General features: G+C 50.2%; 3 protein-coding genes across 4 annotated transcripts; all 3 read right to left on the bottom strand.

The window, feature by feature from the left end:
• Positions 1–27: 27 nt before the first annotated feature.
• On the bottom strand, positions 28–3109 carry LOC1272796 (endoplasmic reticulum metallopeptidase 1). The gene is made up of 2 exons (XM_311708.6): positions 1504–3109; positions 28–1428 (listed from the first exon to the last, which is right to left on the bottom strand). The coding sequence occupies exons 1-2, from the start codon at positions 2968–2970 to the stop codon at positions 196–198; spliced, it is 2700 nt and encodes an 899-aa protein (XP_311708.6). The 5' UTR covers positions 2971–3109; the 3' UTR covers positions 28–195.
• A 105-nt stretch (positions 3110–3214) lies between these two features.
• On the bottom strand, positions 3215–6682 carry LOC5667624 (endoplasmic reticulum metallopeptidase 1). 2 transcript variants are annotated; one of them, XM_001688278.3, is made up of 5 exons: positions 6437–6682; positions 4714–6303; positions 4130–4654; positions 3859–4067; positions 3215–3752 (listed from the first exon to the last, which is right to left on the bottom strand). In XM_001688278.3, exons 2-5 carry the CDS (start codon positions 6205–6207, stop codon positions 3266–3268), a joined length of 2715 nt encoding a protein of 904 aa, XP_001688330.3. In that variant the 5' UTR covers positions 6208–6303; positions 6437–6682; the 3' UTR covers positions 3215–3265. The 2 variants fall into 2 exon arrangements, with proteins under 2 accessions (XP_001688330.3, XP_061502921.1); XM_061646937.1 differs by having other exon boundaries at positions 6432–6657.
• Positions 6683–7762: 1080 nt separating this feature from the next.
• Positions 7763–9149, bottom strand: LOC4576879 (uncharacterized). The gene is made up of 2 exons (XM_001230832.2): positions 8660–9149; positions 7763–8491 (listed from the first exon to the last, which is right to left on the bottom strand). Exons 1-2 carry the CDS (start codon positions 8691–8693, stop codon positions 8247–8249), a joined length of 279 nt encoding a protein of 92 aa, XP_001230833.2. The 5' UTR covers positions 8694–9149; the 3' UTR covers positions 7763–8246.
• Positions 9150–10468: the final 1319 nt, after the last annotated feature.

Genomic DNA, 10468 nt, shown 5'->3' with positions numbered 1-10468 from the left:
TATTTTCTTCACAAGCAGTGTGGGGTATTGAGTGTGCTCAGTTCCTTTTTTTTATTTCAGTCATGTGTCAGTCGACGGTACTACTAGTTACTTAATTAACCCACTGCCCCCGAGATGAGAAAGAGTTGCGGTTTGCTTGAGCAAAATCAGCGTACCGCTGTGTAAAAACCATTTAAATTATATTTAAAAAATGTATTAAAAAGTGTAAACATTCACCACGGTCACGGAAGGTACAACGTGTGCCCAACTTGGGAACGATGCCACGAATCGACTGAATTCCTCCGTGAAGTGCTCATGGTACTCCCAGAAGTTTGATGTAACACTGATGTCCACCAAAGGTTCTACCGTGTCCGACTGCCTATCGGTTTCCAGATCCAGTATCAATGGTACTGGCTCTCCGGCGAGACCATGGGTGATGAGTAAAAAGTACGCTTTGTGACCGGCGGCTGCCAACTTTACCGGCACTTCCGGTGTGAGATTCCAGCCAGTGAGCCGCACATTGCGTCTCGGGCGCACGAGTATGGTTGATTGAAAACTTCCGTTGAGACTGATCGTAAGCTTTACGCTAGATCCGTTTGCATTGCGGCGAACGACCTCCCATCGATCCAGTGAGAGTTTCACCATATCCGGAGTGTTGGGACGGTTCAACTGCGGTGACCAAAGTGAGGTGAAACGTATAGCTGAGCCGGGCATACCGCAAAATACTTCCCGCTTGCATTCTGGCAGCTCTGTTGGCTCCAGTGCGCTGGCACCCTTCCCTGGTGATTGCTTTTCGAGCACATCGCGCACCGTACGCTCGTTGTGTCGATCCCACAGCCGAAACAGGTAGCCAGCGTCAGCCGAACGAACCGTTTGCGTGCTGTTGGGTTCGTAAAATTGACGTACCGTATGCTGCACAAGAATGCGCTGTACCTTGGGAGCGTCAGACGGCGAGGAACCGGGGCCGGTGTAAGGGAATCCGAATGAGGATACTGTTCCCAGGGCCAGAGCTGCCAGAAAAAGTACAAACAGCGTGCCGATGGTACGGTACGGCTTACGCAGCAAGTTCACCAGCGGGACGAGGAAGCTGGTCGTGAAGATGGTACAAGCGGCAGCAACGATGCCGATGATCAAATCCGGATTGTCATTCGCTCCCGATCGGCCGGTGATGGGGATGAAGATGTTGGTGAAGATGTGGTAGAACTGCGTGGTCCAGAGTAGCGCTACGCTGTGCACGAGCAGGTAGATGATAAGCCAGTAGCCGCCAGGGAAGGATTGCAGCTTGAGCAGTGCGGTGAGCGTCATGCTGAACAGTGCTAGGGTAAGCATTATGGCAATAACGTAAGCTGAACGGAGTCCATACACGGTCGCACCAATTGTAAGCAGCGCCCAGAAAAGGAACACTCCTACAATTCGTGCCTGTACTGTGAGAGTCAGCGAAAGGACAGTCTGTGGAAAGAAACGTAATAAGAAGAGCATCGGATTAGTATTAGCTGTCCCGAAGTTGTCTTGAAGCAAACGTACCTTCGACTTGCTAAACAGCCTGTGGAACTCACGATGGGCGATAAACAGCAACATCATCACCGGCACGCAATACAATCCGACTACAAGCCAGCAGGAAGAGTACCACGACATCGAACGATCTACGGCACGATCCATTCCATAAGCCGTAGCCAGATTGAGCCCTATGCCAGCACCGGAACCGACCAACGTGGCCACAAACCCGTGCAACATCTCTCGTCCCATCGAGCGCCAGTTGCTCCAACCGACGACGGCCAGTACGCTCCAGCAACCAACCACAAGACCAGCGATTGACACCACAATGTTCAGCACCGTCCCCTCGATAGCCGTGTACGAGATGAAAAACAGACCCAGGAAGTCAAAAAACACCATGCTTCCTTCGGACTGACCGTCGTCCCGGTTTGCTAGCTGATTACCGTTCGCCAGTAGTCTCACCATCGACAGTATGTTGTCGCCTGTTCGCTGCAAAACCGCCGGCGAAAGGAACTGCACCGAATCGTACCGTGTGTGGTACCGGTAGCCGTTAAAGATGTGCGCAAAGTCTAGCCCCGGCACGTGTCCAAAGTCGCGGAAGATGCGAAAGTCCGTGTCGGACGGTATGAGCCCGGACTGGAAGATCTCTTCGCCGATCGCCTGCCCGAACGGATGCCGGACGGCACGTGAGTACGCCTCGATCAGCCACGGGTGCTGGGGTCCGCTCTGGAACAGCAGCTCCTTCCCACCAGACCCGGCCGACTCAAGGTTCAGAAAGGCACGCACCTCCCGTGCCCACCGGTGCCCCGTGATGAAACCGTGCGATGCTTGCAGTGGCGTTTCTTCCGCACCGTTAAACAGAAATACGATCGAGTGGCGGATCCGTTCCGGGGCGCGCGATAGTACGCGCAGAATTTCCAGCATCACCGCGCAGCTACCACAGTCATCGCTCGCTCCCGGACTGCTGGCCACGGAGTCGAAGTGGCAGTTCAGCATCAGTGCATGCCGGTCTTCCGCACCGACGAGCTTCACGATCAAATTCTGCACCCGGCGGTACACGCTGGTCATCTGGCTGCCGAAGAAATTGATCCCGTACTGGCCGGAGACGATCTGCTTCTCGTACAGCACCTGCTGGGCGGGATGGTGCGACGCGTTGATGAGGGAAAACTCCCGTTCCAGCACCTCTACCGCACGCACTTCGTTCGCTCGTGAACCGGTCGTCTTTGGGCCGAGTGCATCCAGATGGGTCAGTGTGTCCCAGGCGCGCGCACCATTGAACACAAGCGGTTGCTGGGCGAGATCGGCTGCGGTCAGGGCCGGTGGCAGGTAGAAGAAGGACCAGTAGCTGACCGTACCGCAAAGGGCCACCAATGCAAGCAGCACCCAGCCACCGTACCATGGTAAGCGGTGAATGTTGGGATCGTAGTTCGATTCTTTCGCTTTCATTTTGCGCACTGAAGATGACGACGACCGCGACAGTGGTAGCAACAGCGCCATCCAACAGCTTTCTAGCGTTTCTAGTGCAACACCATTCAAATTACACTCCAGCAGGGCGTAACAAATTATCCGACGAAACAATTGTGGACACGGTGGCTGTTTGGCAAGCGATTTGCTCGCACCCGGTTTGTTTACAATGGGTTGCGATTATGACAGATAGCGGATGTAGCATAGTGTGCGTGAGCTGGCACTGTATCCCGAGTGCTAGAATGTAACCATAGCGACCACCTTATACATTTGGACCTTTTTAATATTAAAACAGTTTAATTGTTTTATTACATTACAAAATAATTCTTCAATGGGCAGTAATGTTCACAACAGCCACCGATGGGATAACGTGAGCCCACTCCGGGAACTGGTCGATTAGCTTCCGAAACTCGTCCGTGTGCTTATCCCCGTGCTCCCAGTACGTGTTTACCCAGCTCACGTCAAACAGCTTCGCGCCAGCGCCATCCTGCAGATGATCCGGGTCGTACTCAAACGCGAACGTGACTGTCCACGGTGCATCGTCCGCCAGGCCGTAGGTTATCAGCACAAAGTGTGCCCGCTCTCCGTTGAACTCTATCGTGCCCGGCACCGTGTCCATCAGGCTCCAAGCCACCAGCTGGACGCCTGGCTTGGGAGCAATTATTAGTGCCGACTGGACGCAGGTCTGATGGCGGTGCACTATTTCAAAGCTATAGTGCCGAACGCTGCTGGAATTCTGGTGCACCCTTACCAGCTCAAACGTGGGCAGAGTGTGTTTTTCTATCGCCGGCGAAGGTCCTTCCATCCAGTAGTTACTGTTTTTGGAAAGGGAGGAAGAAACGAAAAGGAAGCGGATCAACGGATATGAGGTGATTTTGGGAGGTAAGTGAAGCAAAATTATTCAGTTTTTTCCCCACGTACTTGAAACGGATCTGATGCCAGATCGAATAAAAAGGCACACCGCAGAACAGCATCGTGCGGCAGGTCTCCATCTGGCGCATGGGAACGGCTTCGGCCGGTTTGGCCACTCCACGTATCACGCGCACCGCATTGCGGTCCATTTCACGGAACAGGAAACCAGCGCCTTCGGACACGACTGCCCCATCACGATGTGCCACTTGGAGCGTGTGCTATACGCCAAAACGGGAAATCAAGTTAAGAAAAGTTACAGAATAAGGACTCATCAACGTACCGTAACGTAATGACGCTGAACCGACGGTTCCCCATTGCTTTCGTCCCGGTACGGAAAGCCAACCTGCGTGCAGCATCCCAGCAGGAACGCAATCATTGCGAATACGGTCATTCGTGCAGTTAGCTCGGAAGTGCCTTTAAGCAGTCCAACCAGCGGCACTAGATAGCTCACACACAGAAGGCCAAAGCAAGCCACCAACAGGGCAATCAGATATTCGGGGTTAGTACCGGCACCCATACGTCCTGTGATGGGTACGAACAGCTTTACCAATAGATGGTAAAACTTGGTTGCCCACAGCAGGGTGGGAACCTGGAATGCTAGATGAAGAGCTAGCCAGCGGCGTGGCTGACCTTGGTATCCAAGCACGGACGTCAGGATGGTGGAGAGCAGCGAAAGCAGCACAATTACTGCGATGATGTATGCGCTCCGAATGTTCGCAAGGGTTAGCGGGATGATCAGTAGCGTCCAGAAGAGGTTCACTCCGATCAGACGGGCACGAACCGTTTGCGTAAGGTTGAGCGGGGACTGAAAGATTGAAAGGGCGCTATTAAAACCTAAATGCACCGAAATCGGCTGATCCATACCTTCTTATCGCTGAACCAATGGCTGCACAAACGATGCGCAAAGCAATGCATCAAGATGACGGGACATCCGTACAGTCCGAGGATGAGATATGGCGTCGAGAACCATGACATGGCACGTCCAACAGCATCCAATCGGTTCGCCACGAGCAACACCACACCGACGCTCGCTGCCGTACCACAAACCGTACCCAGCAGGCCCACCAGTGTCTGACTCAAAACGCTTCGCTCACCAACTCGTCGTACCTGGCGGCAAAGTTCCATCAGTGGCATCGCCAGCGACAATACCGCAAGCATCACATTCACTATTTGCCCCGTACTGGCACTGTAGCTGACGAAGAACAAACCCAGCACGTCAAAGAATACACTGTAACCCTCGGCCAGGTTCGGATCGCTGCCGACCCGGCCCAGCTCCTCACCGTTGGCAAGTTCGCGCGTAAGCGCCAGTATGTTATCGCCCGTGCGCTGCAGTACCGGTAGCGTCAGGTAGTCAATCGTGTCGAACCTCGTATGGTACCGGTATCCGTTGATCGTGTGCGCAAAGTCCATCCCGGGCACGTGGCCAAAGTCGCGGAAGATGCGAAAATCCGTATCCGACGGTATGATGCCGGACTGGAAGATCTCCTCCGAAACGGTTTGGGCGGCCGGATGGCGCACCGCACGTCCGTACGCTTCAATCAGCCACGGGTGCTGTGGGCCGGCTTGGAACAGTTGCTCCTTACCGCCCGATCCGGCCGATTCGAGGTTCAGGAAGGCACGTACCTCCCCCGCCCACCGATGTTGACTGACGAACCCGTGCGCTGCCTGCAGTGGCGTTTCCTCGGCACCGTTAAACAGAAACACGATCGAGTGGCGGTTCCGTTCCGGGGCACGCGATAACACGCGCAAGATCTCCAGCATCACCGCACAGCTGCCACCGTCGTCGCTCGCTCCCGGGCTGCTGGCGACCGTGTCGTAGTGGCAGTTCAGCATCAATGCTGCCCGCTCGCCATCCTCCGACCGCCCTGCCAACCTTACCACGAGGTTCTGCGCGTTCCGATACACGCTCGTTAGCGGGTTGCCGAGAAACGCGATCGGGTACGCACCGGAAATGGTCTGGTGAGCGGTCTCCACGAGTTGAGCGGCGTGAGCAGTGGCTTTTGCCTTTTCGATCTCACGCCGTATGTAGTCGGCCGCACCGAGTTCGTTCGCCCGCGAACCGGTCGGCTTGGGGCCGAAATCGTTCAGCACCTGCAGATTGTCCCAGGCGCGTTCGGCGATGAATGCGGTCGGATGGCGATCGAGGTCGGCCGCCGTCAGCGCTTCCGGCAGGTAGGTGCACAGATAGCTGGAGACGGTGCCGCAAAACAACAGCAGCACAATGCCCAGGATGCCGTGCTGTGCTTCAAGCTGATGCAGATTCGCCACATCCTCGGACGGGGAGTTCGTTCGACCGGAATCTTGCACACCTTTTGCTTTCATTTTCGACCGAGCACTACTGGTGGTACCGCCGGCCATAATGCTGGGGGACGTGCTGTTGCTGCTTTCACCTTCACGTAGGATCAACGTTTAACTGGCCTTTGGCGTGAACCGAACGACCAGTCCCGGTTTCATCTGCAGCGGGGAAGGTTGCGAGATAAATTTTGATGAACGATTGCACATGCTCGGTACGGCCTGTTGTCGTAGCTTATCAGCCAGACCACTACAGGCAGTTCAGCGTTATCATCGTCGCTAGCGCTTACTTTACCTCTCCCTTCCTTTTTTGTATCCGCAACTATCACTCTGATCTGTGCTGTCCGTCTGACGACTCCCGTACGGCGCCCGATTACCTAATCTACTCAGTTCCTGCGTGTATCGCGGGAGCCACGACAATTAAGCTGTTGTCGTTGTTCAACCTTCTATATCTGTCCCGCACAAGACTCCACCACTGTTTGGCCCGGGGACGATCATCGGCATACGACCGAACGATGCGTTCTATCTTGGTGCTATTGGTGTATTGGTGGAAGAATAACGCCCGCACGGAACGGTTCAGAACCGGTCGCGCCGGCCGCTTGGTTGCTTCCTGAGTATGGAAATGTATTCTAACATGACGGCCGGTACGGCGCGCGCGTTCTATCATGCTCGTTTGTACTTTCCAGCTGAGTTAGAATTCCTGTTAGATGATTCTTAATAGAATAATGCGAATAATATGGGAATGATCCCAGTAGGTTTAATTTATGCATTTGATCTAACCTTTAGTTGATGATCATGGGTGTATTGATTCAGTGCTAGTAAACTTAAACTTTTCTCCACTCAATATTGTTTTAGTGCACATGTAGAAGTAATTGGAAGAAATTGAACGTTGGAATAAACAAGGAACGTAACGGATTTTAATTAGTTACTTATCAAGGTTTCTTTCAAATGAGGTTCTTAAATGGTTTCTTTTGGGTATTATGAGTAGTGGAACGTGATTATGAGTAGTGGATAGGTATTTTATTTTTAAGATCAGTTTAAGTTTTAAATTTCAAAATATTACTGACTATCAGTTGGTTTTTGCCTAGTAAATTCTGAATATGTAAGAGACATATTACGGGATAAACATACTTTTCTCCGTTGTTCTGGTCTGGCCGGCCTGCTTTTTTAAGTTAATTTCTTTATTTATTTTTGTTGTTCTGCTTTATTTGTTTCATTTGTATTTGTATCACTAATAATGTCTAAACGATACCGATTCTACTGCTTTGTTAGGTTGTATAGTTTAAATTAAGTTATAGTCACGTTTGCACTCACATTACAAAAAAACGTTGCGGACGAAAAGAAATAACGATGGTTCATCGATAAAGCTTCGCAAGCAGTGCAGAGCTTTCTGCCCTCTGGTGGTGGGAAGAATTACTACGTTCTTTTCAAACGATCGCTAGCGGTTTTCAAACGACCGATGGAGCTACATGATGTGAGGAATGTAAATTTCGATATAAATTTAATATAGAAAATCTGATTGGTACATTTCTACAACAAACAAATTGTACACATGATGTGCCGTAATTTTTGGATGCATTTTGAACACAAAAAGAACCTGCTTCCAATTCATTAACCCATCTTTGCTTGCTAGCTTATGCGAAACTTTATTGACAATGGTGGTGTTTGCGTGTATCTACGCCAGTGATTTTACATTACATATTGCAATTTCTTCAGATTTTACATTATTCACATGGCTTATAGCACTCTGTTGCACATGTTGCCGATAGCGAAACGTCACGCCCCGGTGGGAATGCGGGACCACCTAGCTCTAGTCACCAGTGACTCACGGAACGTGGCCTTCGTTATCACCGAAACGCAACACCAATCGACCAACCGACTATCGTTGTGATACCAACGTCAAGGTATCAGGCACAAGAGCTGACACAGATTTATCTCGCATTATCACCTACATGTTCACTGCACTGCTATTGGCCGGGTTTCGCACGTACTTAGGAATACGAATAGAATAGAATAAAATAAGCTCACCGCCACGAACTTATGAAATGATGACGCACACCGTAAAACCTGCGATCAATTTATTAACTTGGGACTGTTTATTCTAGTTACGAGCTAGGCGGGGGCGGGGTAGCTTGTGTGGTCGTTTCAGGAGTTGGTGCAACCGTTGTAGTAGTTTCAGGTGTCACAATCGTTGTTGTCGTGGAAGACAAAAACTCTGCCAGCCTTGCCTGGCATTCCTCCAGATCGCTCGCATTATTATTGTTCGACACCGCTAGTGCTATCACAGTGATCACGAATGCGAACAAGGCCACACTCAGGAAGGTGACCAGTTTATTGTTCATTACAAGGTCTGTTGATGGCAATAGAGTTGGGTTGAACAAAAGGGATAGGGGAGAAAAGGAAAAACAAAATCAAGTTATCACATTGCAACAACGTAGAAGAAAAATGTTTAAAATCCTCTGCCCACGAGGCTTATCCTCCGCCTGGTCTCATTGCGTTTTCAATTGTTCAAACTTACCACCGAGATTACGCATGATTTCACTGCAGCCCATGATGAAGGTGTTTCTGATGGGTTTTTTTTTTTTGTTCAGGGGAAATAAGATTGGTTTCTTCCTCGTCGACACTACGAGTCTACCTGGCACAGACTGTTAGTTAGCTGCTAATTTCTAACACTACCGCGGTAGGAGTTTTTTTTAGATGTTTCCCGGCAAATGGCACTCTTACGAATACTTTCGTCTTAGCGCAATCTGCGAACCCTACAGGTGGTGGGCTGCGTGCTATCACGCGCGTTATACAAACTGATAAGACATGCCTATCTACTACAAACCCAAGATAAGAGCGATTTCACTGATCGATCCCGCTACGATGAAGTATGCAGGAAGGTGAGCTCTGGAATATGGTTTCGGTCTCACCTGTGCGTCTGACTATGAGTGTGCTTTTTTGTATTTATGCTACTAGCCAGAACGACCCAAAAAGTTAGATTGCGCTTAACTCGCGTATCCCTGTAATGTTCAGGTGTGCATCTGTCGCGTGAACCGCAATTAAAGGGCTGGTTGGAGAGCAGCCTTGGCCCGTTTCGCCCCTCTCAGGGCACACTCATGATTGATGAGTCATACGATTCGTACCGCACACTTGAAGGGGTTGAGATTTCATTAGAGGAAAAGTTTGTGTTCTAGTTCGTAGGAGATAACCGTGCTCAAGTGACTTGCTCCGTGGCGCTTGTATAAACAACCACCGCCTTCGTAGCATTTGTCCATTACATGCATTGCAAAACATGGTTGGAAAATAGACAAAGATACGGTGATGTTAAATAGCCTGTGTCTGTAGTAGTTTAGTTGTTTGTTCTTGATGTTTGAATATATTTTCTTGGGTTGCTTCTTATTTTAGGATATGTTGTTCAATTATCAATACGGTTTTTTCTAAGTATTTTATTATTTCGAGGGATCTATTTGGAATTCGAGGTAGGAAAGGAGTTCTGCTATCTCGTTACGGTTGTTACTTCGGACAACGACATCAGCAGCGAAATCGAGAGACGCATTGTGTAGGGGAATCGTGCATACTATGGGCGTCAAGCAGCCCGCACGAAATGTGAGATATATCGCACATTGATTCGCCCGGTGGTCCTCTTTGGACACGAGCCTTGGACCATCCGAGCGGAGGATGCAAACGCTCTGGGCGTGTTTGAGCGACGCATCCTCCGGACCATCTTTGGCGGTGTGTTCAAGCATGGAGCGTGGAGGAGAAGGATAAACCACGAGCTTGCCGAGCTGTACGGCGAACCGCACATCCTGACGGTGGCGAAAGCTGGCAGGATACGATGGGTGAGCCATGGCGTGAGGATGGAAGGGAGGCTGCAGTCAGGGACGGAGCATCCTGGAGAATGATTGTTGACCGGCCCATGGGAGAGAGGAACATGTGGTGCTGATTCACTATGCAAATGTTAGCTATTGTAGCTAGCAACTAAAAGCTCATCAATCAATCATTTAGAGCTATAATAGCTAGATAGTCTACAACGAATGACACATCTAGTCACACAAACATCCTGTCAATCAGCACACAATGACAAATTGTGTTTAGTTTGAAGAGTAAAGTTTTCCCCAAGTGAATCAGTTTGGATAACAATTCTCAATACCGGGTTCAACATGACGCAGGTCCTTGTTACTTTTAAAGTGTGATATTTTCAGCCGACACTTCTTAGATTGGTAACGCTGAAATTCAACGAGATATAGTATCAATCATGTATGATAATATGGAAATGGAAAAATGAATTTTGATAGAGATGATGATTTAGAAGCATGGATTGCTGGAGCAGAGACCTGTTGCTTTG

Source organism: Anopheles gambiae, chromosome 2 (assembly GCF_943734735.2).
Source record: "Anopheles gambiae chromosome 2, idAnoGambNW_F1_1, whole genome shotgun sequence".
Classification (NCBI taxonomy): domain Eukaryota; kingdom Metazoa; phylum Arthropoda; class Insecta; order Diptera; family Culicidae; genus Anopheles; species Anopheles gambiae.
The sequence above is the reverse complement of the archived record's forward strand: the minus strand, read 5'-3'. Positions and strand labels throughout refer to the sequence as shown.

Coding starts and splice junctions, on each gene's coding strand:
- LOC5667624 (XM_001688278.3), bottom strand. CDS start 6,207: ATGGCCGGCGGTACCACCAGTAGTGCTCGGTCGAAAATGAAAGCAAAA. Junction 4,068..4,129: donor TTCAGCGTCATTACGTTACG/GTACGTTGATGA, acceptor TTTGGCGTATAG/CACACGCTCCAAGTGGCACA. Junction 3,753..3,858: donor TGGCATCAGATCCGTTTCAA/GTACGTGGGGAA, acceptor TTCCAAAAACAG/TAACTACTGGATGGAAGGAC.
- LOC1272796 (XM_311708.6), bottom strand. CDS start 2,970: ATGGCGCTGTTGCTACCACTGTCGCGGTCGTCGTCATCTTCAGTGCGC. Junction 1,429..1,503: donor GGCTGTTTAGCAAGTCGAAG/GTACGTTTGCTT, acceptor TTCTTTCCACAG/ACTGTCCTTTCGCTGACTCT.
- LOC4576879 (XM_001230832.2), bottom strand. CDS start 8,693: ATGGGCTGCAGTGAAATCATGCGTAATCTCGGTG. Junction 8,492..8,659: donor AATCATGCGTAATCTCGGTG/GTAAGTTTGAAC, acceptor TGCCATCAACAG/ACCTTGTAATGAACAATAAA.